At 44.8% G+C, this 27,000-nt stretch overlaps 1 protein-coding gene across 1 annotated transcript; it reads right to left on the bottom strand.

The window, feature by feature from the left end:
- On the bottom strand, positions 1-27,000 carry LOC141112837 (uncharacterized). The gene is made up of 3 exons (XM_073605918.1): positions 26,925-27,000; positions 12,967-13,036; positions 1-6,007 (listed from the first exon to the last, which is right to left on the bottom strand). The coding sequence occupies exon 3, from the start codon at positions 5,891-5,893 to the stop codon at positions 26-28; it is 5,868 nt and encodes a 1,955-aa protein (XP_073462019.1). The 5' UTR covers positions 5,894-6,007; positions 12,967-13,036; positions 26,925-27,000; the 3' UTR covers positions 1-25.

Genomic DNA, 27,000 nt, shown 5'->3' with positions numbered 1-27,000 from the left:
TGTTTTAAAAATTGTGCTGCGATTGTCACCCAGATAACATGACTTCTCCACCTCTGTTCCTGAACAAACGAAGATGTCTTTTTTCTGATATGTACCAGTTTTTGATCACGATTCTAAGCCTTGCATCAGGTTCTGTGCTATAATAGAAGAATATCTCTTGGTCATCATTAGATTTTAACTGCCTGATTTCTAAAGTGTCAGAATTGTCAATGTAGACCAGGTCCTCTTTTCCATCCGTGGCAAAGTTGTTTATTATTTTTGTGCCGGTGGCATCTATGAGGTTGTACACATCTTCCCCTTCTCCTCCATGAAGAACGTCATATCCTCCCATTGGCTGGATAAGATCGCTTCCTCCTGCACCGTTGAGGTAATTGTTGTCATCGTTTCCTATAAGAATGTCGTCATAGCTGGTACCCAGTATATTCTCCATCCCAAAGTAGAGGTCCCCCTCGGCGTCCGCTCCTGATCCAAACCTGAGATGCAAATTGACAAGCACACCAGATTTACTATTGATGTTTCCTAAGAACAATAAGGTATCTGATCCTGTGCCTCCATACACTGTATCAGCTCCTGGACCTGGATAGATAAGGTCGTTCCCTGCTTCACCCAAGATGAGGTCATCTCCTTCACCTCCATGGATTTGGTCATCTCCAGGTCCACCCGAAAGGTAGTCTTTCCCACTGGACCCTTGGAGAACATCATTCCCATCTTCACCATAGAGTACATCTGTATTTTTACCCCCAATAATTGTGTTATTCAAAGCATTGCCATCGATGAAGTTTCCTTCCTGGAGAGATCCATATACGGTTGGTAAAGAATGAAGAATTCCCTCTGAGAGATTGAGATGCAACTCTTTATTGAGAAGCCTGTAGTCTGAAAATAAAGGCTGAATCTCTAAGGTGTCCTTTGAAAAGGTGAACCACACATCATTGGTCTGCACTATCAAATGCCTGTAAGTTTCATCTTTGCCAAATTCAAGAAGGCGACAGCGCCATTTGGCAACTGATGGGGCAGTTAACTCTATTTGCTTAGTTAATGAAGCACTTGTTTCCATTGTGTACTGAATATCTCTAAAGCTGATATCAAGAACAAGATAATCCACTTTGTAGTCAGTTGCATAATTTAAGATGTTATAAATGCCTTCATAATTTTTTCTTAGTTGGTAGGTATCGCTGCCCTCTCCACCATATAACCATGCTCCATTTGTCCCTGGGTCAATATAGTTGTCCTTTTCATTCCCAAATATTTCAATGTATCTAGGCGGCCCAAAGATCTTGGTCACCCCTTCATATATGCCAAACCTGGTTTCGAAAACATCCATAGGTAATGTATCTCTGGAATTATCTATGGAATATATAATGGGTTCGGTTCCACTGGGAATGCTAAAGATGACTCCATCTTCTGTCCGAATCTGTAAATGTCTGTGCTGTTCTGATCTGAACCAATTTCTTAATATAATTTTGCAATTTTCACTACTACTACTAATATAAAGAGAAGAAGAATACACAATTCTTCGAAATGAATATGATTGGAATATATCTCTTTGTTGTCGGAATCTCAGTTTGCTGTATTTCTCCTTAACATAAAGAATATCCATTGCACCATCCTGTGCATAATTCTTAATGTTGATGGTACCTGAGCCACACTCAATGATATACGTATCACTGCCATCTCCTCCTTCTAAATCTCCCCCACCTCGTCCTTTTTCAATGAAGTTTGCTCTACTATTTCCATTAATTGTATCAAAGTGTGAGGAGCCGATCACAGTCATTATGTGTTCATTTCCTGGAATGGAATTTAAGTCAATATTTACTCCTTCTTTAGAGTCACTATAGTCTAGCATCAGTGGGCTGATTTCTGGCTCTGCCGTTGTATTGGAAACCTGAAACACTACAAAATCTTTGGTTTTGAATATGATGTGTTGCCATTGCCATCCTCTCTTCCAGTCCTTGATGATGACACAGATCTTCCTATTAGAGTCCCATATCTTCAGAGCATACGGGAATGTTATAGTAACTTTCAGGCTTTCAAAATCTACAGGCAACTCAACTATATCTATTTGCTCATCATTTGCAAAATTATCAATGATGTCACAGCTCCCCTTTTCTTGTATAATATACATGTCTTTTCCCTCTCGACCAGAAATGGTATTTTCCCCACCTCGTCCCAGAATTACATTGTTCAGTTGGTTTCCACTTATTATGTCATCATAGTCTGTCCCTATGACAGTGACTACAGTTTTCCAAGTTGAGTTTTGCAGGTCAATGCTTCTGGCAGAATCTTGATTCGAAAAATCCAGAGTCACGGGCTGTAAATCAACGTTTCCATTCAACTCGACTTTTCCAACATCAAATAAAATTCCATCTGAACTTTTAAATCTCATATGCTGGTATTCTTCTCCAATAAACCATTTTTTAATCTGTATTTCATGAAGATTGTTGTAAAAAAGCTTGAGATTGTTTCCTATTTTTCTAGCATTTATTTGTGGAAATGTGATGTTGAAAACTAAAAGATCCATCAATTTGTCGGTTGCTTGATTACAAATCTCAGTTTTCCCTCCATCAAGGGGAATGTAGTAAATGTCTTCACCATTCCCACCATGGACAAAGCTCATCTGTGGACCTAAATAAAATATATCATTGCCATCTCTCCCATAAAGCTCATAATGATATTTATCAAGAGTGTAAGAAAGGCCTTTGATGATATTTCGTTGCACAGCAAAGAAGCGGTTGGCTTTGGCATTGCCTATGTAGGTGCCATGTAATGATCTGTCATCTGGAGTCATAGAAGAAATGACCTCCTCTGTTTTTATAGGAATGAACCAAAAAGCGGTTGCAGATTTCTGTTGCATTTTAATATTTACAGCTTCTCCGATTCCCAGAACTAGATCTTCAGTTTCACAATCTTTCTCAAACCAGATCTCTTTTACATTTTTTTGCGATGTAACAGGATCAGTCAAGGTAACGATCATTGAACGGTGGTCTGTTAGCTCAACTCTTAGGTTCCCACCATAGGCGGACTTTTCCCCTTGAGTAAAGTCTATCTTTCTGTGGCATGCACCCCCATCCTTTTCATCTAAGATCTTAAAGTAATTTTCAGCATTTTGTAGCTCATGCACAGTGTCCATGCTCTTTCTATGCTCCTCTTCTAGTTTGTAAACATTATAAATCATTCCAAATATAGTTATCTGTTTCAGTACATCCAGAAAAGTGTTGCCTATATCTCTTATGGCTAGACCAACCCCTTTAATAACAGCCACAAATTTGTCCAATGCACTGGCATCTGGAGGTAAAGCATCAAGCTCATGCTTAATTTCATGAAAGAGCGGATCAATACCTAAACGTATTATAGTTAAAGCCACAGTTACTGGAAGCATTTCCGGACCAGCCAGGGCTGTGATAAATATAGCCTCATCAAGCATCGCGTCCGCTATTCCTATTGGACTGTCTTGCTTGAGATCCTCGTATATATTAAAGGCAGTAAAAGCAGCTGAGAGGACAGGAACTTCCCTAGCAACATTACCAGCTTTAGACATAAAACTTGTGAACTCTTCGGCTACAGTTCCCTCTAGATGTGTAGAGATCCTGGCTATTGATTTTTGGGCACAGTTACCAACAAAATCATTAACGGCTGCATTAATACCAGTCAGTTCGGATACTCCATGCGCACCCTGTGCGAACATGACGCCTCCTTCCCATTTCTGTCCCTCAGCAAACATTTGGTTTGCAGCTTGAAAACCCATCAAAGTCCCATAGATTCCCAATCCGTGATTTATTTTCCTGGAGACTGAATGGCTTTCTCCAAAATATGAATGAATTACATCTTCTGAATTTAAAGTGTCCTTCATATCAGGCATTAAAATCTCCTTTGTTTCTGAAGGGTTTTGCTTGTTTTGCAAAACTATCTTGACACCTTCTCCATATCTCTCAACCAACTTCATTTTCTGGTATGTGGACAGATCCTCTGGTGATTGTTCTCTAATTTTTTCAGTTATTTTCTCCACAAGTTGTTTCCTGTCTTCCATCATCTTTAAGTGGAACTCTGTCTCAAGAGAATCTTTTCTCCCTTGCTCTTCAATGGTTAGAAGATTATTTCTTATATCTTCAGCTAAAGGCTTTTGCATTTGTCTCTCAAAGTTTATTTCGTCTAGTTGATCAATCACATCCCTCATGTTTGCTTTTACTAGATCTAATGTCATGTCTATTGGTTCTGTAAGACTGGGTTCTTCATTTCTCTTAAAGTATTGTTTTCCGTTTTTCAAAATTGTCCATTCCTTCAGAACAGACAGAGTTTCCTCCCTGATTTGCTCCTTCGTGTTCTGATCAGTTGTCTCGTAGTCTAGTCCTATAGCAGCGTGGTTTCCTGACCATGTCTTCCCTCTTGTCATCGGGTTGTGGTAACTAAACTTATCCCATGACGGGTGAAGATCCCACAGTTGGAGATTAGTGATAAACATATCCGGGTTTCTGACAGCCTCGGATACATGGGTAGCCAGAACAGCCATTCCATCATAAGGATTAATCTTCCCAATTTGATCTTGCCTGCCACTGACCCATAGTTTTGTCATGTGCACAAAATCCTTACCGTTTATCATGTTGTACATTTCATTATAGGCAACATGATCTGGGCTGTCCGCTCTATTTCTAATCTTTGTAATATGTTCTGAGACTTCTGAAATGTGATTTTGGTCTGTTGTCCCATACAGGTTCACATAAAAGTCCTTCATATTTATACTGTAGATGTAATCTTTAAAACGAAAATACTTTACAAATTTTGCCATTTCACCTTGAATTGTATCTCGACAAGTCCTGATATCCCTATATTTGTTCTTTTGCTGCATCAATATTTTACCATGTTGTTCATAATCGTAAAGCGTTTCCATTTCTTTTAACTTATTCCAGTTAGTTTGTACTTGTTCTTGTACTTGTCTCCATGTGTCTTTTATATTAATATTGTTATCTACTCGTATGCCATATTCCAGTAATAGCTCTTTATATCCTTGTAGCAGTTCCATTCTTTTGGAATTTGCAGTTTGTATGATATCCTTAATATTATTTAACAGTCCATCCAGGCCTTCTACAGTTGAAATTTCAACCGTTTCAAACGTTCCAGATTCTTTATATACAGTGAGAGTTTCTGTTTTTAGATGTTGACTGTCAACCTCCGATCCAAAACGTTGCGTTATGGAATCTTTTATAAACTGGGCAAGGTGATCATCTGAAAATCTACGGTAAACATTATTTTGATCTCTATAATACAGGTCAAAGATTTTAATGTTTTTTCGAGCAAGTGGGTCATACTCCACAGCAAGGTCCTGGATCTTCTGCCACTCCGGGCTTCTTCCTGTTGTATCGCTCACTTCTATGAGCTTGTTGTTGTTGTCCAGGTAGAATTTGCGCTTGTGTGCGGGGTTGTGTCTGCTCTCCCATTCTGGATTATCTGAGTCAATTGTCACTTTTCTTCCATCCTCTCCTACTATGACATCAACCGTGCGAACCGAGACTGAATCAACAGTGATATGTCTGTTTTTCAGCTCTATCAGGAATTTCTTTACGAAGCCTTCTCCTTTTTCTCCGGCTCCCACATTACAGGAAACAAAACTTATTTCTTTAACACTGCCTTGTTTTGAAGACCAGTGTAGAGGAGATGAATCTCCCTTAAGTTTAGCAATGACTTCTGCCAGCTGAACGGCTGTTTTCCCACCAACAGACACCTCTCCTTCTCTTTGCCCTCCATGTCCCACCACAGTAAGTTTGGTGTTCTCCGTTATCTCAATAGTATTGGTTCCCTTAGATTTCAATGCTCTGAGCTGTCCAGATTGCTCATCCAATACTAGAAGGCTTTTTGAACGCCCCCCTGACGTTTCCTTATTGTACACGGAGTCGGAAGCCATTTGGACGGTGTCATCTGAATCAAGTTGAATAATAATTTGATGGTCATAAGCATCAAGCTGGGGTATTTCTTCAAAATCGAAGCCATTATTTCTGTTCGTGGAGCTGGAAGCGACCTGTGAAGATCACACATGTGAATGAGATGAGGATTCTAAAAAGACTATACAATAAAATATAAGCTGGGTTTTTATTTTTTCATTCTTGAAAATGGTGAATGCCCATGGAATTTAAAGTGTCAATGAACCCACATCATAAAAAACGATGAATAAATGGTGTATTCCATGCTGTTCATACTCACTCATCACTATGAGATTCCTTTTCTGTACTCTGCAAAAAACCTGGTTGATTCTGCTGTTCTCTATCTCCCCCTCCTGTCCATGTCCCCAATGCAGACAGGGATTTTGCAGAGCAGTGTTGGCAGCTCTGCACATGCTCAGTTTTCAGTGAGTTTCTGTGCTGAGCATTTCCTCCCCATCACATCCGAGCAGCCCATGTGACTACAGAGTCACACATGTGGGCGCATACACAGTGCTTAATGACAATCCCTACCCCTTACCACGTGATCAGCCAATGACAGCTGATCACGTGATGTAAACAGAAGCCAGTAATCGGCTTGTGTAAACGGGACATCGGTCCCGCACAAGAAAAGACACTGCCACCTCATCAGTGCCACCTACCAGTGCCCAACAGTACTTACTTTTTGCTATAATAAAATATCCCAATTAAAAAAAAAATGTCCTCAGTTTAGGCCGATATGTATTCCTCTACATATTATTGGTAAAAAAAAAAAAAAAAAAAAAAAATCGCAAAAGTTATAGCGTCTACAAAAAAGGGGATAGATTTATGGCATTTTTATTATTTTTTTGTTTTACTAGTAATGGCGGCGATCTGCGTTTTTTAGCGGGACTGTGACATTGCAGCGGACAAATCTGACACCTTTGACACATTTTTGGGACCGGTGACATTTATACAGCGATCAGAGCTATAAAAATGCACTGTGCCTGAGTTCCCCACCAGTTCCCATGCAGAGGTTGGGCTCACCCTCAGAGACAGAGTTGTAAGTCATTGATCTGTCATCAATTTTTGACTTATTAGCCTTCATTTTTAGAGGGCCCTATTATTAATAATTGATATTCTCTTACAGTACATTATCATATCACACTCCTGATGAGTGGCTGTTACGCCATGAAACGCGTCGAGTGCTGATTGATACCAAGATATGCCTGGCTTTATCGCTTGTACATGCATTTTCTATATATCCCCATTGTTCTCTATGTCTATTATGTAAATTCATTTACTGTATATGCCATGAGCGAGATAAAATAAGTCATGTGACTACCAAATTATTGTTACAATGTAATTTTGAGAGCTTGAATGAATTTTAGACTGTGATCCAATAAACATATATATTTTTATATACTTGTATGTACCCATTCTTTTTCTAATTGATATGGCGGGCCTCGTTTAAAGTCCCATTTCCTCTCTTTTCCCTTAAACTTATATTAGGGATGGAGGCCCACCATTTGTCTGTACCAGGTCACACCCTTTTTCATATAAAAATGCACTGATTACTGTACAAATATCACTGGCATTAAAGGGGTTAACACTAGGGGGGCGATCAAGGGGTTGTGTTCCCTAGTGTGTGTTCTAACTGTGGGGGGTTTGGTACTGACTAGGGAAGGAGACCAATCGGTGTGCCTACTTAGTAAGAACACACAATCTCTCTTCTCTCCCTTGACAGAACCGGGATCTGTGTGTTTACAAGCGATTGCGGGTGCCCGGCAGTCATCGCGCCCGCCGGGCACTCACATCGGCTCCGGAGACACACTGCGTGCACGCCTCCTACAGAATCTTAAAGAGCCGACGTACAGCTGTGACGGCTCGCCCCGGGGAGCCAACCTGCCGCAGTGTAACTGCGGCGGCTGGTCAGGAACCGGTTAATCATCACCAAAAGAAAGCTCTGTGTGAAAAAACTGATAAAAATGTCCTATGTGTACAGTGTAGCACAACCCTGTAATTGTCATTCAAAGTGCGAGAGCGCTGAAAGCTGACAATTGGCCTGGGCGGGGGGGGGGGGGGGGGGGGAGTGAGAGTGCCCTGTAAGCAAGGGGTTAAAAACGTTTATCGATATTATTTGTATGATTTCAAATCTCACTGCACCGCATCAAAATAGTGCAAGTGCTACTTTTGCAAAATCGCTGCAACCGGATCACATGGTACTTTTGTACCATGTGATCTGGTGCAGGCAAACGCACTGCGTTTGCAACCTGCATTTGTGGTGTCGGTAACTTAACATTGACGCCAGCTGCAGACCGCAACGTGGTGTGGGAAACGCACACTGAATGCTGGTTTTCCGCACCATATTCTGGTATGCCTTATAAAGGGGCAGCACTGTTGGCAAACAAACATAAAATGTTGTTGAGACTTTGAAGAAATGGAAATTCTGTTTAACCCCTTCAATACCGGACAACCCCCCCCCCTCCCCCTTCCTGTCCAGGTCAATTTTCAGCTTTCAGCACTGTCACACTTTGAATGACAATTACACGGTCATGTAACCGTAACACTGTACACATTTTTATAAAATTTTTTTTAAACAAATAGAGCTTTCTTTTTGTGCTATTTAATCACCACTGGGTTATTTATTTCGATTTCTTTTTAGAAAAAAAAAAGTCTTAGTTTCTGTTATAAGATTTTGAAAATAAGTATTTTTTTGGCACTGATAGGCAGCACTGATATGGTGCACTGATAGGCAGCACTAATGGGCACTGATAGGCATTGATAGGCAGCCCTAATGGGCACTGATAGGCAGCCCTAATGGGCACTGATAGGCAGCACTGATAGACAGCACTAATGGGCACAGATAGGCAGCACTAATGGGCACTGATGGGCACAGATAGGCAGAACTAATGGGCACTAATGGGCACAGATAGGCAGAACTAATGGGCACTAATGGGCACTGATAGGCAGCACAGATAGGCAGCACTGATGGGCACAGATAGGCAGCACAGATAGGCAGCACTGATGGGCACAGATAGGCAGCACAGATAGGCAGCACTGATGGGCACAGATAGGCAGCACAGATAGGCAGCACTGATGGGCACAGATAGGCAGCACTGATGGGCACAGATAGGCAGCACAGATAGGCAGCACAGATAGGCAGCACAGATAGGCAGCACAGATAGGCAGCACAGATAGGCAGCACTAATGGGCACAGATAGGCAGCACTAATGGGCACAGATAGGCAGCACTAATGGGCACAGATAGGCAGCACTAATGGGCACAGATAGGCAGCACTAATGGGCACAGATAGGCAGCACTAATGGGCACAGATAGGCAGCACTAATGGGCACAGATAGGCAGCACTAATGGGCACAGATAGGCAGCACTAATGGGCACAGATAGGCAGCACTAATGGGCACAGATAGGCAGCACTAATGGGCACAGATAGGCAGCACTAATGGGCACAGATAGGCAGCACTAATGGGCACAGATAGGCAGCACTAATGGGCACAGATAGGCAGCACTAATGGGCACAGATAGGCAGCACTAATGGGCACAGATAGGCAGCACTAATGGGCACAGATAGGCAGCACTAATGGGCACAGATAGGCAGCACTAATGGGCACAGATAGGCAGCACTAATGGGCACAGATAGGCAGCACTAATGGGCACAGATAGGCAGCACTAATGGGCACAGATAGGCAGCACTAATGGGCACAGATAGGCAGCACTAATGGGCACAGATAGGCAGCACTAATGGGCACAGATAGGCAGCACTAATGGGCACAGATAGGCAGCACTAATGGGCACAGATAGGCAGCACTAATGGGCACAGATAGGCAGCACTAATGGGCACAGATAGGCAGCACTAATGGGCACAGATAGGCAGCACTAATGGGCACAGATAGGCAGCACTAATGGGCACAGATAGGCAGCACTAATGGGCACAGATAGGCAGCACTAATGGGCACTGATAGGCAGCACTAATGGGCACTGATAGGCAGCACTAATGGGCACTGATAGGCAGCACTAATGGGACCTGATAGGCAGCACTAATGGGCCCTGATAGGCAGCACTAATGGGCACTGATAGGCAGCACTAATGGGACCTGATAGGCAGCACTAATGGGCCCTGATAGGCAGCACTAATGGGCAATAATGGGCCCGGATAGGCAGCACTAATGGGCAATAATGGGCCCTGATAGGCAGCATTAATGGGCACTGATGGGCAGCACTAATGGGCACTGATGGGCAGCACTAATGGGCACTGATGGGCAGCACTAATGGGCACTGATGGGCAGCACTGATGGGCCCTGATAGGCAGCACTGATGGGCCCTGATAGGCAGCACTGATAGGCCCTGATAGGCAGCACTAATGGGCACTAATGGGCCTGGATAGGCAGCACTAAAGGGCACTGATGGGCAGCACTAATGGGCCCTGATAGGCAGCACTAATGGGCCCTGATAGGCAGCACTGATGGACCCGGATAGGCAGCACTGATGGACCCGGATAGGCAGCACTGATGGACCCGGATAGGCAGCACTAATGGGCAATAATGGGCCCTGATAGGCAGCACTAATGGGCACTGATGGGCAGCACTAATGGGCCCTGATAGGCAGCACTAATGGGCCCTGATAGGCAGCACTGATGGACCCGGATAGGCAGCACTGATGGACCCGGATAGGCAGCACTGATGGACCCGGATAGGCAGCACTAATGGGCAATAATGGGCCCTGATAGGCAGCACTAATGGGCACTGATGGGCAGCACTAATGGGCCCTGATAGGCAGCACTAATGGGCCCTGATAGGCAGCACTGATGGACCCGGATAGGCAGCACTGATGGACCTGGATAGGCAGCACTGATGGACCCGGATAGGCAGCACTAATGGGCAATAATGGGCCCTGATAGGCAGCACTAATGGGCACTGATGGGCAGCACTAATGGGCACTGATGGGCAGCACTGATGGGCCCGGATAGGCAGCACTGATGGGCCCGGATAGGCAGCACTAATGGGCCCGGATAGGCAGCACTAATGGGCAATAATGGGCCCTGATAGGCAGCACTAATGGGCACTGATGGGCAGCACTAATGGGCACTGATGGGCAGCACTGATGGGCCCTGATAGGCAGCACTAATGGGCCCTGATAGGCAGCACTAATGGGCCCTGATAGGCAGCACTAATGGGCCCTGATAGGCAGCACTAATGGGCCCTGATAGGCAGCACTAATGGGCCCTGATAGGCAGCACTAATGGGCCCTGATAGGCAGCACTAATGGGCACTAATGGGCCTGGATAGGCAGCACTAATGGGCCCTGATAGGCAGCACTAATGGGCCCTGATAGGCAGCACTAATGGGCCCTGATAGGCAGCACTAATGGGCCCTGATAGGCAGCACTGATAGGCAGCACTAATGGGCACTAATGGACCCGGATAGGCAGCACTAATGGGCACTAATGGGTCCTGATAGGCAGCACTAATGGGCACGGATATGCAGCACTAATGGGCCCTGATAGGCAGCACTAATGGGCACTAATAGGCATCACTGATTGGCACTAATGGGCAGCACTGATGGGCATCACTGTTGGGCAATGAAAGGCATTACTGATGGGACACATCTCCCCACTGAGGAATGCCTCTTATCGGCTCTCCACTCCTTTCGCGCTGTCAGTGTAAGGAGAGGAAAGCCGATAATGTGATTGGACACAGCTGATCACATGGTAAAACGCCTACATCATAGGCTCTTTACCAAGATCGGTGATGTTGGTGTGTACGATGGACAACGCACCACGAATCGCCGCGCTACCAGTGGCCCGTGCTGAAGGACGTCCACTCAGAACGGGAAAGCCCCCTCCCGGTCTTCATTCTGCTATGGACCGGGCAGGAAGGTGTTAATATACAGACAAGGGTTGGGTTTGTAATATAGTTTTAGGGTCGTTCACACCATTGTGTACAATGTTGTTGGGCATTCTTGTGCGATTTACATGCGATCTGGGGGCAGTGCAATTTCAGCCCATTCTTTTGAAAATGCAAAGAATGCATTAAGCACTTGTGAACCGCCCACCTCAGATATACTGCGGCAGGGCGGCCGCTCTGTGCCAGATCACGTACCCGGCACCTGATCTGATACATCCGGGTCTGGGGTGTGCACGTGCGCCAACAGCAACCTGCCCCCACTAAGATTTACACACAGCGGGAGCCCAGCGCCGGGTATCATGGACTCGTTGTCCGCCGCCACCCCCTGATTACTGAGTACACAGGCAGAAGGGAAGGCAGTGATCCTGTGTTTCTGCTAATCAGGGACATGGATCTATGCCTTCCCCACAGTACACAAGCATTCCCTAGGAACACATTTAACCCCTTCCCAGCCAGTGTCATTAGTACAGTGACAGTGCATATTTTTAGCACTGATCACTGTATTAGTGTTACAGGTCCCCAAAAAGTGTCAAAGGTGTCAGTTAGTGTCCAATCTGTCCGCCGCAATATCGCAGTCCCGCTATAAGTCGCTGCTCGCCGCCATTACTAGTAAAAAATAAATTAAAAATCCCATAGTTTGTAGACGCTATAACGTTTGCGTAAACCAATCAATATACACTTATTGGGATTTTTTTTTTTTTTTTACCAAACATATGTAGTAGAATACATATTGGCCTAAATTGAGGAAGAAATTCGATTTTTAACATTTTTTTATTGGAAATGTTTTAAAGCAGAAAGTAAAAAAATATTGTTTTTTTTTTTTGTTTGTTTGTTTTTCTTGTTTGCAGCACAAAAAAAAAAAAAAATCCCAGAGGTGATCAAATAGCACCGAAAGAAAGCTCTATTTGTGGGGGGAAAAAAAAGGACATCAATTTTATCTGGGTACAGCGCCGCACGACCGCGCAATTGTCAGTTAACGTAATGCACTCCCGTTTTGCAATAAATGGCATGGTCATTAAGGGGGGGGGTAGAACCTTCCGGGGCTGAAGTGGTTAAGGTAAAGAAAACCTTCATCTTTTAGAACCACAATAATACCTCTTTAGATTGTAAAAAAAAAAAAAAAAAAAAAAAGGAGAAATAGGTAAAGTTGTTGGCTGACCTGCTGTATGGCATTCCGATCTCCATTATTTATTGCCTCGCTCCACCGCTGTAAATTTTCACTTCCGGACCTGTAAAGAAACAGCAATAAATAAAAGGATTTTTTCATCATTCTTACCTGTAAAATCCTTTTCTTTTTCATACATCATGGGACACAGAGGCCCGGCTAATATTCATTACCTGCTGGGTTATACTTCATCATCAGGTGAACGACACTGGTAGATCAAAGATCTTGAGACAGGAAGTGACCCTCCCAATATAACCCCTGCCATATGGGAAGCACATCAGTTTTGTAGCAAGCACTAGACATGCGCACTGACAAAAAATTTGTTCGTGTTCGTTTTATTCGTTTTTTTGCTTTTTTTCGAAAATTTGGGATTGTCCGAAAGTCCGAATGTCCGAAAGTCCAAATGTCTGATTTTCACATTTCCATATTTCGGGTTTTCTAATTTCCGAATTTTCGGATTTTCATTCTTTTGAATTTTCATTCTTATTCTTGGATTTTCAAATTTCCAAATTTTAAAATTTATGAAGTTTTGAATGTCCAAATTTCCGAAATGACGGATTTCCAAAATTACGAATTTCCAAATTTCCGAATTTTCGAATTTCCGAATTCTGAATTTTCCGATTTTCATTCTTTATGAAATTTCGAATTTCTGAAATGTTACAATTTCCGAAATTTTCCAATTTCCAAATTTCCAAAATTGCGAATTTCCAAAATTTCTAATTTTCGAATTTCCAAAGTTTCGAATTTCCAAAGTTTCGAATTTCCAAAGTTTCGAATTTACAAAGTTTCGAATTTACAAAGTTTCGAATTTACAAAGTTTCGAATTTACAAAGTTTCGAATTTCCAAAGTTTCGAATTTACAAAGTTTCGAATTTCCAAAGTTACGAATTTCCAAAGTTTCGAATTTACAAAGTTTCGAATTTACAAAGTTTCGAATTTACAAAGTTTCGAATTTCCAAAGTTACGAATTTCCAAAGTTACGAATTTCCAAAGTTACGAATTTCCAAAGTTACGAATTTCCAAAGTTACGAATTTCCAAAGTTACGAATTTTCGAATTTCTCATTTTTGGATTTATGAATTTCCAATTTCTGAATTTTCGGATTTTCATTTTTTTTGAATTTTCGGATTTTCATTCTTTTGAATTTTCAGATTTCCATTCTTGGATTTTCAAATTTCCGAATTTTAGAATCTTAAAATGTATAAAATTTCGAATATTCGAATTTCCAAAATGTTCCAAATTCGTAATTTCGGAAATTCGTCATTTCGGAAATCTGTAATTTCGTAATTTCGGAAATTGAAAAATTTGGAAATTTGTCAAAATTCATCATGGGAGAAAATTCATCATTGTCAGAATACATCATGGGACACAGAGGTCCTCTCCCCTCAAAAAAAAAAAAAAAAGAGGGGAGAGGACCTCTGTGTCCCATGATGTATTCTAAAGAAAAGGATTTTACAGGTAAGTAGGACGAAAAAAATCATATTTTCTTTTTCATACATCATGGGACACAGTCAGGCTAATATTCATTACCTGCTGGGACATCCCAGAGCAATAGCCTTAAGAGCCCTTGCACACTGGGGCGGCGTCGGCCGTAAAACGCCGCTATTATTAGCGGCGTTTTACCGTCGGAATGCGGCCGCTAGCGGGGCGGTTTTACCCCCCGCTAGCGGCCGAGAAAGGGTTAAATACCACCGCAAAGCGCCTCTGCAGATGCGCTTTGCCGGCGGTATAGCCGCGCCGTCCCATTGATTGGGTATACACACCGCTCCTTCACCGCTCCGAAGATGCTGCTAGCAAGACTTTTTTTACCGTCCTGCCAGCGCATCGCTCCAGTGTGCAAGCCCTCGGGGCTTTCACACTGGAATGAAAGCAGCGGCACTTTCGGGGCGGTTTGCAGGCGCTATTATTAGCGCAATAGCGCCTGCAAACCGCCCCAGTGTGCAAGGGCTCTAAGCTGAGGGATATACCCTGCCAAACAATAGCCATCAGAACTTTATACGGCAACCCTCAGTACACTGCGGCCGAAAGCCAAATCCTCGGCTGCCCGAACATCCACTTGATAAAATTTTGTGAATGTATGCACTAGGGTTGTCCCGATACCGATACTAGTATCAGTATCGGGACCGATACCAAGCATTTGCGCGAGTACTTGTACTCGCACAAATGCTCCCGATGCCTAAGCCGATACCTTGGGAGAGACTAGGAGTCAGCGGGCGAAGCGGAGGGCGGAGTCAGCGGGTGGAGCGGAAGGTGGAGTCAGCGGGCGGAGGGCGGAGTCACCGAGCGGAGCAGAGAGCTGAGCAGAGAGCGAGTTCTCCGCGTCCTCAAGCAAAGAGTGCAGGGCTCGGCGACCGGAGCCGTCACATCGGTAATGGAAGTGACGCTCCATGTTGCTGCTACAACGTCATCAGTGCTTAAAAATCCCGACGCCCATCTTGGTACACCTTGCCAGCAGCAGACATCTTGTTACACCCAGCCCATATAGTTCAGGCTGAACCAAATGTACCAAAATGGGCGTCACAGAGGCAGCATAGAAAAGTAAATCGTCTCATGCCCATAAGTGCCAGCCATCAATCAATGACATCTGTTAGTGCCCATCCAGCCAGTGCCACTGCCAGCCATCAGTCAGTACCAGCCATCAGTGCGTGCCACCTATCAGTGCCCATCAGTGCGTGCCACCTATCAGTGCCCATCAGTGCGTGCCACCTATTAGTGCTCATCAGTCAGCGTCAACTATCAGTGCCAGCCATCAGTGTGTGCCACCTATCAGTGCCCATTAGTGTGTGCCACCTATCAGTGCCCATTAGTGTGTGCCACCTATCAGTGCCCATTAGTGTGTGCCACCTATCAGTGCCCATTAGTGTGTGCCACCTATCAGTGCGTACCACCTATCAGTGGCCATCAGTCAGTGCCACCTTTCAGTGACACTGCCCAGCCAAGAGTGTGTGCCACCTATCAGTGCTCATCAGTGCTGCATAATCAGTGCCACCTATCAGTGCTTATCGGTGCTGCATAATCAGTGCCACCTATTAGTGCACTGCTCATCAGTGCCATCTATCAGTGCGCCTCAGTCAGTGCCAGCCATCAATGCGTGCCACGTATCAGTGCCCATTAGTGCATGCCACCTGTCAGTGCCACCTATCAGTACTCAGCCATCAGTGTGTGCCACCTATCAGTGCTGCATAATGAGTGCCACCTATCAGTGCTCATCACTCAGTGGTATCTATCAGTGCCACCCATCAGTGCCCATCAGTGCATGCCACCTATCAGTGCTGCGTAATCAGTGCCACCTATCAGTGCATATCACTCAGTGCCATCTATCAGTGCCAGCCAGTCAGTGCCACCCATAAGTGCCCATCCATCAGTGCGTGCCACCTATCAGTGCCCATAAGTCAGTGCCACCTATCAGTGCTGCTTAATCAGTGCTCATAAGTGCTGCATATCAGTGCCACTTAATCCTATCAGTGCCCAACAGTGCTGCACATTAGGGCCGCCTTATCAGTGCAGCCTATCAGTGCCACCCCAGTGCAGCCTATCAGTGCAGCCTCATTAGCACACATCAGTAAAGGAGAAAAAGTACTTGTTTACAAAATACAAAAAAAAACTGTCACATGACATTAAAAAAAAGTATCGGTAATCGGTATCGGCGAGTACTTGAAAAAAGTATCGGTACTTGTACTCGGTCTTAAAAAAGTGGTATCGGGACAACCCTAGTATGCACTGATGATCAGGTAGCAGCCTTACAAATCGGAGCCACAGATATTTGATGGTGCAAAGGCCAGGAGGTTCCTACACCCCTGGTAGAATGAGCTCTTACCCGAAAGGGGGAGCTTTAGGTTTCAGCCCGTAGGCCTGAATGATTAATTGACGGACCCAATTGGCAATGGATGCTTTGGAAGCTGTCTGCCCTTTTCCTGGGTCCTTTTGTAAAAACAAAAAGAAAGTCTGATCCTCGGATCTCTGCATGATCTAGACAAATCTACCTTGACTGCTCAGACAACGTCCAGAGAGTGCAGCCGTCTCTCCTGCCGAGTTAGGCTGAGAGAAAAAGAGAAGGCAAAATAATGTCCTGATTTAAATGAAAAGCCAACACCACTTTTGGCAAAAAGGATGGAACAGGTCGTAACACGACCCTGTCCTGGTGAAGGATCAAATATGCTTCCTTGCACGAAAGGGCCGACACCCTTCTAGCCGAGGTGATGGCCATCAGGAAGGCTAGCTTGCGTGACAGCAAGTCTAATAGAATTTCCTTAATAGGTTCAAATGGTTGTTTCTGTAATACAGACAGTACCAAGTTCAAGTCCCAAGGACACGTTGGTGACCTAATAGGGGGAAGCAAATGAGTTGCCCCCTGCATAAAGGTTTGGATCAGTGAATGGGAGGCTAAAGGCCTTTGAAAGAATACTGATAGGGCCGAAACTTGACCTCTGATTGTACTCAAAACCAGTTTGTATTCTACAGCTGACTGTAGAAAAGAGAGAATTCTCCCAATCACACATCTTCATGGATTCCATCTTTTGGCTTCACACCAAGCAATAGAAGTCTTCCAGACTTTATGATAGATTTTTCTAGTGACAGCTTTCCTAGCATTCACTAGGGTAGATATCACTGGTTCTGAGATGCCTCGGTCCTTTAACACCCTGGCTTCAATAGTCAAGCCTTCAAATTTAGAGACTGTAAATTGGGGTGGAATATAGGACCTTGAGACAGTAGGTCAGGGTGCTGTGGAAGCGTCCATGGTCCGTCTTTTGTCAGTCTGACAATCTCTGGGAACCATGGCCTTCTGGGCCAGGCTGGCGCTACCAGAATGACTGGGACCCCCCTCTCTCCGAATCCTGTGTAACAAAAGTGGAAGGAGAGGGATCGGAGGGAAAGCATAAACCAGGGAGTACTGGCTCCATGGAACTATCAGAGCGTCGGCTCCAATTGTCTGGGCTCTCTTGTCGGAGAGACAAACTGTTGTAGTTTGTTGTTGAATCTGGATGCCAGTAGGTCGACCTCTGGCCATCCCCAATGCTGGCAAATTTCCTGAAACACCTCTGGGTGTAGGGACCATTCTCCCAGGCAGCTCTGCTGGCGGTTGAGATAATCTGCCTTCCAGTTTTCTACTCCCGGGATGTGGACTGCCGATATCATTGGCACATATCTTTCTGCCCAGGCAAGTATGTAGTTCACCTCCTTTAGAGCTGAACGACTTCTGGTACCGTCTTGGTGGTTTATATATGCCACTGCAGTGGCCTTGTCGGACTGGACTCTAATAGGATAGTCCTGAAGCTTCAGCGTCCAGGAGTGTAGGGCCAGACGTACTGCCCGTAATTCCAGGACGTTGATGGTCAGGATCTGTTCTGTTCCTGACCATCACCTCTGGGCTGAGAGCCCGTCTAGGGTTGCTCCCCAGTCTGAGAGACTGGCATCTGTAGTCAGTACCTTCCAGCTTACTGGGAGAAAGGATTTTCCCTTTCGCAGGTTCTGATTTTGCAGCCACCAATTTAGGTTTAAGGATGGCTGAGGGGATAAGCACATTGGATAATCCAGGACTTTTCTTCCCCTGTTTCAAGCCAACAAAATGCTTTGTTGTAAGGGTCTGGTATGGAACTGGGCATAGGACACTGCCTCAAAAGAGGACGTGTTTAGGATCAATCTAGATGCTTTAAATTTTGAGCTAGTCTCAAGTCTGACCTTTCGGTATTTATGATCCAGCATAAGCTCTTTAAAAACGGTACTGTGTATTATGCTTTGTTCTAGAGCCTCATCTCTGAGCAGGAGGTCGTCCAGGTACCTGAGCACCAGAATCCCTTGGGCTCTTAAAAAGCCCAGTACTTTGTACTTTTGAACCTTTTAAATTTGTAATTTGTAAAATTTGGACCTTTGTAAATACCCGAGGGGCTGTAGTCAGTCCGAAGGGTAGAGCCACAAACTGAGAATGACGTTCCTCTACTGTAAAACGTAGGAACCTCTGGTGAGGCTGAAAAAATAGGTATGTGTAAATACGCGTCTTATATCGATGAAGTGAGGTTACTACTGAGCGAACAATCTCCATCTGAAAGAATTGTATCGTTAGATACTTGTTCAGGGATCTTAGGTCCAAAATGGGCCTGGTGTCCCTGTTTGGTTTCTGAACCGTAAACAGGTTTGAGTAAAACCCTGTGCCCCTTTCGAGTATCGAAACCTCTACAATTACTCTTTGATGCACTAGGTGATGTAGTGCTTGGAGTAATAAGTTTCTTTTTTAGAGGATCTGAGGGGAAGCTGGATCTTAAAAACCTCTGGGGGGGGGGGGGGCATCCCCCGCAACTCCCGCCTGTAACTGCGAGATACAATTAAGGTGACCCATTCATCCTGAATTGTTGTATTCCAAATGTCCGCAAAGTCCAGCAACCTTCCCCCCACTCGATGGAGTTGGGGCGTCCCCTCAAAAGGAGGGCTTGGTGCTGGGTTTAGAAGAATTTTAGACCCAGGGCTTTTTCTAGCCCTGGCCTTAGTGCCCTGTGGGCGGCGGAACCACCCTGATGCTGAGACCTTTGATGAGGCAGTCCCTGAAGTATTAAATGAGGGATGTCTGGTGCTTTTCTTCACAGGAAGTAGAGAACTCTTCCCACCGGAAATCTTTTGGATCTATTTGTCCAAGCAATCACCAAATAAATATTCTCCATAAAAGGGAAAACCTGCTAATAACTTTTTACAAGGAAGCTCGGCTGACCAGTTTTTTAGCCATAAAGTCTGCGCATATGTACAACAGCTGGCTGAAATAGCTGAACTGGTCAAAGAAAAAAAGAAGGCCCTTAATAACTCTAATTTCTTGTCCACAGGGTCTTTCAGGCCCCTTTGCATCATCTACCGGATGAGTTATTTTCTTATTTAAGGAAGAGACTGCTGCTTCTACTGCTGGCATGCTGGCATGCCATTTTTAACAGACCTTTCATTCATGGGATATGAAAGGGAAACCTTTTAGGAGGAAATAAAGGTCGTATCAGGATTTCCCAATTGGCATACACTGCCTGTTCCAGCAGGGGGTGTAGGGGGAAATACTGTGCTGGCTGAAGAGGCCTCAGGGATCCCAGAGAGAACCAGGGGGACTCAGTTACCTCTGTTTTTTAAAGAGCCAACTTAAAGGCAGAACAAACCATTTTGGTCAGGGTCTGGATGAGAGGCCTCTGCAACTGCGAGGCAGATATTCACTGGATATCTTCTTGTCCAGATTGCTCGGAAGGAGACTCCACTGAATCCTAAGCTTTTTACCTCTTCCCCATTCTCAACCCATTCCTGCTCCAAACTAGGAGACTACAGGGAGGGGGATCTGACACGCTTCTTGCCACCCTGTGGGATGGAGGCAATCCTGCCAGCAATCCTGTGCTCTAACCCGGATAGGGCTGAGGGCAGTTCATCCTTAGTGATAAAGGGTGAACCAACAGCCAGGGCCGGATTTCTCACAAGGCCACCGAGGCCAAGCCTCAGGGCAGCAGTGGTGCAGGGGCGGCGCCGCTCCTGCGGCGACTTCTCGGCTTTCGCGGCCGCCCCCCCCCCCCTTTCGGGCTGGCCGTTAAAGTCCGTTATGGGCACCGGCGCTCGTAAAAAAGATGGCCGCGAGCCAACCACGCAACTGCGCATGCGCCGTCCTGAAGCCAACCGGGCTCGGGAAAGCTCGTACGCACTCGGCCGGGCGGCGCATGCGCAGTAACGTAATGGCGCCGCCCGGCGCCATTTTCGAATAGACAATCAGGACACTATGGCGGTCGTGGCTCCTGCAATGCACTCGCCATAGGCCGAGAGGTCCAGAGGAGCCAAGCAGGGGTAAGGAGGAGGCGAGTACTGTGGGGGGATATCAGAGTGAGAGGAGGACATCGTTTGGAGCCCGGAGGGTTAAGCCGTGGCATGCAGGAGAGGCAGGGACAGAGAGTCTCTGATGTGCTCTGTCCAGTGTCCACCATAATATTACTTCTCCACATCATCAGTGTGCTGTGTCCTCCACCTGTGCCCCTTTTCACCCTCATTTCAGGGCTCATTTGTTTCATTTGTTTAGCAACAAATTAAAAACCCCAGTAGTGAAAGCTCTATGTGGGTGAAAAATGTCATAAGTACAGTTTTACATGACCGCGTAATTGTCATTCAAAGTACGACAGCGATGAAATTGGCCTGGGGGTGGGAAGGGGGTGAAAGTGCCCGGTTTCGAGGTGGATGCGATTGCCTGTGTCTTTATTCAGTTGTTTTTAGCCTTAAATAGAATGTAAATTGGTTTTCTACATATTTACTTTTATTGTTAGGACTTAAAAAAAAAAAAAAAAAAAGCCGTGAGCCCAGGTCAATGTGGAGATGCACCCCCCAGACATTGGGGTTGATTTGCTAAACCTGGAGAGTGCAAAATCTGGTGCATCTGTACATAGAAACCAATCAGCTTTCAGGTTTTTTTGTTATAGCGTTATTAAACAACCTTGAAGTTAGAAGCCGATTGGCTGCCATGCAGAGCTGCACCAGATTTTGCACTCTCCACTTTTAGTAAATCGACCCCCCCAATGTGTGTATGACAGCCTAGGCTCAGAAAAGTTGTGAATAAAGGATGGTGACCGTCATTGAACTTGGAGGAAGATCGCCATCTAGAGGACAAGTGGACTTTCTGTAGGGGGCGGCATCAAAGAGTAGGGGGGGCAGGTAAACTTTTCTAACCAATTGCCGCCCAGCCGCTGTAATTTTACTGCAGGCCAGCGGCAGCAGGACAATGTACCTGTATATTGCCGGACTGCTTCCGGTATTAGAGGTGTGCATGCACCCCCCTGCCGATCCGTGCTGTGATTGGACACAGCGCTCGTTACTCAGCAGGTTGCAACCAATGATTTTGGCTGAAACCTGCTGATCGGTTGTGTCCAATCACAGAACAGAGTCCCGTGTTTACAAACACTCTGTGTTCCCAGCACAGGGATATGCCTGCTTCTTCTCCCTGCTTTGCAGGGAGAAGAGACAGCCATAAGGTAAAGTAAAAGCACCACACATTACACAATGTTAGGCACACATTTAACCCTTTGATCGGCCCCAGATGTTAACCCCTTCCCAGCCAATGTCATTAGTAAAGTGACAATGTATAGTATCACCACCGATCACCGTATTAGTGTCACTGGTGATGTCAGTGTCAGTTAGCGCTCATCCGCCACCCTATCACAGTCACTGCCATTACCAGTATAGCGTCATAGTTGCATACATTCCAGTGTATATATTAGATTGTAGACGCTAGAACGTTCACACAAAGCAATCAATACCAAAATACCAACCTAATCGTTCTCTTCGCTCCTCCCAAGACCTCCTGCTCTCAAACTCCCTTGTCACCTCTTCCCATGCTCACCTTCAGGACTTCTCCAGAGCCTCCTCCATCCTCTGGAATGCTCTACCCCAATCCGTCCGATTTTCTCCTACTTTATCCACTTTCAGACGATCCCTGAAAACTCATCTCTTCAGAGAAGCCCATCTTGCCCCCACCTAACAACTGTACATTTATCTTCTCAATCAGCACATCACCCACAGTTATTACCTCTTGTATCTCTTGACCTTCCCTCTTAGATTGTAAGCTCTAAGGAGCAGGGCCCTCTGATTCCTACTGTATTAAAGTGTATTGTATTTGTACTGTCTACCCTCAAGTTGTAAAGCGCTACGTAAACTGTTGGCGCTATACAAATCCTGTATAATAATAATAATAATAATCAACACACACTTATTGGGATTTTTTTTTTACCAAAAATATGTAGCAGAATACATTATTGGCCTAAACTGAGGAAGAAATTCGATTTTTTAAATTTTATTTGAAATGTTTTAAAGCAGAAAGTAAAAGACATGTAGCAGAATACATTTTGGTCTAAATTTATGAAGAAATTAGATTTTATTGGATATATGTTTTATAACCTAAAATAGAAAATATTGTTTTGGTTTTGTTTAAATTTTTTTAAAATTCATATAATAAAAAAATAAAAATAAATTTAGTGTTGATCAAATATCAGCATAAGAAAGCTCTATTTGTGTGAAAAAAATATATAAAAATAAAATAAATTTAGTTTGGGTACAGTGTCACACGAACGGGCAATTGTCAGTTAAAGTAGTGCAGTGCTGAATAGGGATGAGCTGAACACCCCCCGGTTCGGTTCGCGGCAGAACATGCGAAAAGGCAAAAAATTTGTGCGAACACGTGAACACCGTTATTAAAGTCTATGGGACTTGAACGTGAAAAATGAAAACTGCTCATTTTAAAGGCTAATATGCAAGTTATTGTCCTAAAAAGGGTTTGGGGATCCGGGTCCTGCCCCAGGGGACATGTATCAATGGAAAAAAAAAGTTTAAAAAACGGACGTTTTTTTCGGGAGCAGTGATTTTAATGATGCTTAAAGTGAAAAAATATAAGTGAAATATTGCTTTAAATATCGTACCTGGGGGGTGTCTATAGTATGCCTGTAAAGTGGCTCATTTTTCCAGTGTTTAGAACAGTCCCTGCACAAAATTATATTTCTAAGGGAAAAAAAGTCATTTAAAACTTGTTTTTGTTTTTTGTTTTTTGTTTTTCTTGCGGCTGTAATGTAATGTCGGGTCCCGGCAATATAGATGAAAATCATTGAGAAAAACAGGATGGGTCCCCCCCCCGCAGCCCATTACCAGGCCCTTTGGGTCTGGTATGGATATTAAGGGGAACCCACGCACCCAAGTTAAAAATAAAAAAAGGTGTGGGGCCCCAGGCCCTATATACTCTGAACAGCAGTATACAGGCGGTCCCCGGGCTACAAACAAGACAGGGACTGTAGGTTTGTTGTTAAGTTGAATCTGTTTGTAATTTGGAACAGGTACATTTTTTAAGTGTAGCTCCAGACAAAAAAATCGATTTTTAAGCTTTTTGAATAACATAAGGAAGGGTTATTACCCCAGTAACATTTGTTTTGCTGTCTGTGCTCCTCTTCAGAAGATTTCACCTCACTTTCTGTCCCAATAACAATTGGATTTTGAAAATTTTGGGTTATTAGGGAAACAAGGGTTGGTGATAAAGCATCAGTGGAGACACCTTTTTTCCAATATTAACTCTTACAGGGGAGAATTTCCTTTCCTAGGGGTAGATTTCTTCTCACTTCCTGTTGTCTCCCTCTGTTTGTAAGTAGGAGTCGTTTGTGAGTCGAATGTTTGAAAATAGGGGACCGCCTGTATATACTATGCGGCCTGCCCTATATACTCTGTGGAAAATTGGGCCTTAGGTGTTGGTGGTACCAGAAATCTGTATGTCCTCACAGTTACTCTTGGTGGTTGATGGAACGTGCCCTGCTGTGAAATATTAGATAAAAAATTGTAATTACATGCCCCTGTTAAACAGGGGCAGAAAAATTGGGCCTTAGGCAGTGGTGGTGGTGCCACAACACTTCAAACCCTCACAGATACTCTTGTTGAGCGCAGGAATGAGCCCTGCTGTTAAATATTTGATCAAAAATTGTAATTACAGGCCCCTGTTAAACAGGGGCAGAAAAATTGGGCCTTAGGCAGTAGTGGTGCCCTGAACCAAAAATATTCTTAGAAGCAATCATCATGAAGATTGAGGAATAGGATAGTCACTCAGCATAATAGGATAGTCACTCAGCATTTGCAGTCTTCAAGGGATCCCACATCCATAGAAAAATCAATTGGTTACATCAGCATCAGGTGCTTGGTAGCTGGTGATCCAAGACTGATTCATTTATATGAATGTGAGCCGATCAACAGAGTCTGTGGACAGGCGCACTCTGTGATCGGTTACAAAGCCTCCAGCAGCACTGAATGTGCGTTTAGAAAGAACGCTGGATGCAGGACAGGCCAGTAGCTCAATTGCATATTGAGCAAGCTCTGGCCAGTGGTCCATCCTCAAGACCCAGTAGATGTTCTGTTGGAAAGGTCTCCGAGTCTGATCTTGCCCCTAGATATTCCTGCACCATGTAATTCAGACGCTGGCGATGGTTGCTGGAACCAATCAGACCTTGGCGCTGAGGACTGAAGAATTGTCTGAAGGCATTGGTCAGCCGGCCACCTTCTCCACCGCTCTTTCTGTGACTGAACGAAGCCTCAGCAACACGTTGTCCAGCACCAGGAAGTTGTAACTTCCCAGGCTCTGGAAACGCATTGCACAAACCTTTCTGCAAGGCCTCCAGAAGATGTTTCATCCTCTGCTCCCTCTGCAAAGGCTCGATAAGTTCTGCAACCTTACCCTTGTAACGTGGATCAAGAAGGGTTGCCAGCCAGTAATGATCCCTCTCCTCGATACCACGAATCCTAGAGTCCTTTCGCAGGCTTTGCAGGATCAGGGAGGCCATGCAGTTCTCAGCTGCCAGCAGAGTTACCCAGTGCGCCGTGAAAGAAAGGTAACATCCCTGTCCATGCCTGCTCGACCATGAGTCAGCGGTAATATGCACCTTACTGCTGACCGCCCTGTCCAACGAGGCCAAGACATTGCCTTCCACTTGCTGGTAGAGAGCCGGAATGGCCTTCCGTGAAAAGAAATGGCGTTTGGGAACCTGCCACTGAGGTACCGCACATTCCACAAATTCACGAAAGGGGCAGAGTCTACCAGCTGAAAAGGCAGCAGTTGCAGTGCTAGCAATTTGGCCAAGCTAGCATTCAGACGATGAGCACGTGGATGGCTGGGACCGAATTTCTTTCGACGGTTTAGCAACTGGGGTAGGAAAATTTGCCTGCTAAAATCGGATGTTGGTGTACTACTAGCAGATTGGCCGCAAGTACTTGGGACACCTATTTATATACCTTTATTCCTCTCAGTGCAGGTTTCTGAGAGGACTGGAGGTATAGTGGGGTTGGAGATCCCAGCTGATGAGAAGCAAGGAGAGGTCCGCCTTGTTCTTGGGTCTTTTAAGTGCTGTTGCCAACAGACTGCATGGGAGGTTGTCACATGTCTGGTCAAGCATGTGGTGCCCAAGCGGCTGCTGTTTTGGCCACGCTTGATACGCTTCAGACAAATGTTGCAAACAGCAACGGTGCGATTTGCTGCACACATGTAAAAAAAGCCCCAAACCAAAGAACTTTTCAAAATATGCAGGGAGTCAGCAGTGCCCTGCACCTGCTTAGCTCTGCGGTGTGATGCAATAGGGTGGCTGCCCTTAAGCTGCCGCCTGGAGGGCATCCTGCCTCATTGGAGATGTGCCTCCTCCTCCTCCTCTCTTCTATCAGGCAACCAAGTAGAGTCAGTGAGCTCATCATCCCCTCCCTCCTCATCACTGGAGCAAACTTGGCAGTATGCTGCAGCTGGGGGAACACGACTGCCAGTTTCTTGTCCTTCTTGGGCACCCCCTCTCTCTAGGCTCACGTTCCTCCCTTCCTCAACCTGGGTACCGTCATCAAAGCCTTCAAAATGTTGCGCATCCTCCTGTATACTGCTGTTCAGAGTATATAGGGTCTGGGGGCCCCACGCCTTTTTTTTTTTTAAATTTGGGTGCGTGGTTCCCCTTAATATCCATACCAGACCTAAAGGGCCTGGTAATGGGCTGGGGGAGGGGGGGACCCATGCCTTTTTTCTCAATGATTTTTATCTATATTGCCGAGACCCGACATTACATTACAGCCGCAAGCAATTTTGGAATGACTTTTATTCCTTTAGAAATGTCATTTTATATATTATATTGTTTTTTCTTATACTACTCTCTGTGCCCTCTGCTTTTGTTTTATCTGTATAGTGCCGACAATGTACACAGCACTTTGAAAACTGTACATTTACATCAGCTCCTTCCCTCAAGGAGCTTACAGTCTAAGGTCCTTATCTCACATGCGTACTTACACATACTAAGGCCATATTAGACCGGAGCCAATGATCCTACCAGCAGGCCTCTATAAAATTATGTGGGACACAGTGGCGAGCCGACCACCCCCCCAAGAAATCTGCAAACCACATACTGTACATGTAAATGGAGAGATGGGCAGGTACATGATTCTACACATCACATTTACCATTTCACCTACCGGAGATCTTCTGGTCTACTTTCATGGCTGGAAAAAACAGATCTGACGTGTTCCAAGTTCTGAAATTTTTGGGGTA

The sequence above is a fragment of the Aquarana catesbeiana genome, linkage group LG11 (assembly GCF_042186555.1).
Source record: "Aquarana catesbeiana isolate 2022-GZ linkage group LG11, ASM4218655v1, whole genome shotgun sequence".
NCBI lineage: Eukaryota > Metazoa > Chordata > Amphibia > Anura > Ranidae > Aquarana > Aquarana catesbeiana.
Note: the sequence above shows the minus strand (reverse complement) of the source record. Positions and strands in the feature narration are given on the sequence as shown.

What these genes read in the sequence shown, in the direction of transcription:
- LOC141112837 (XM_073605918.1), bottom strand. Translation starts at nt 5,893, where the DNA reads ATGGCTTCCGACTCCGTGTACAATAAGGAAACGTCAGGGGGGCGTTCA.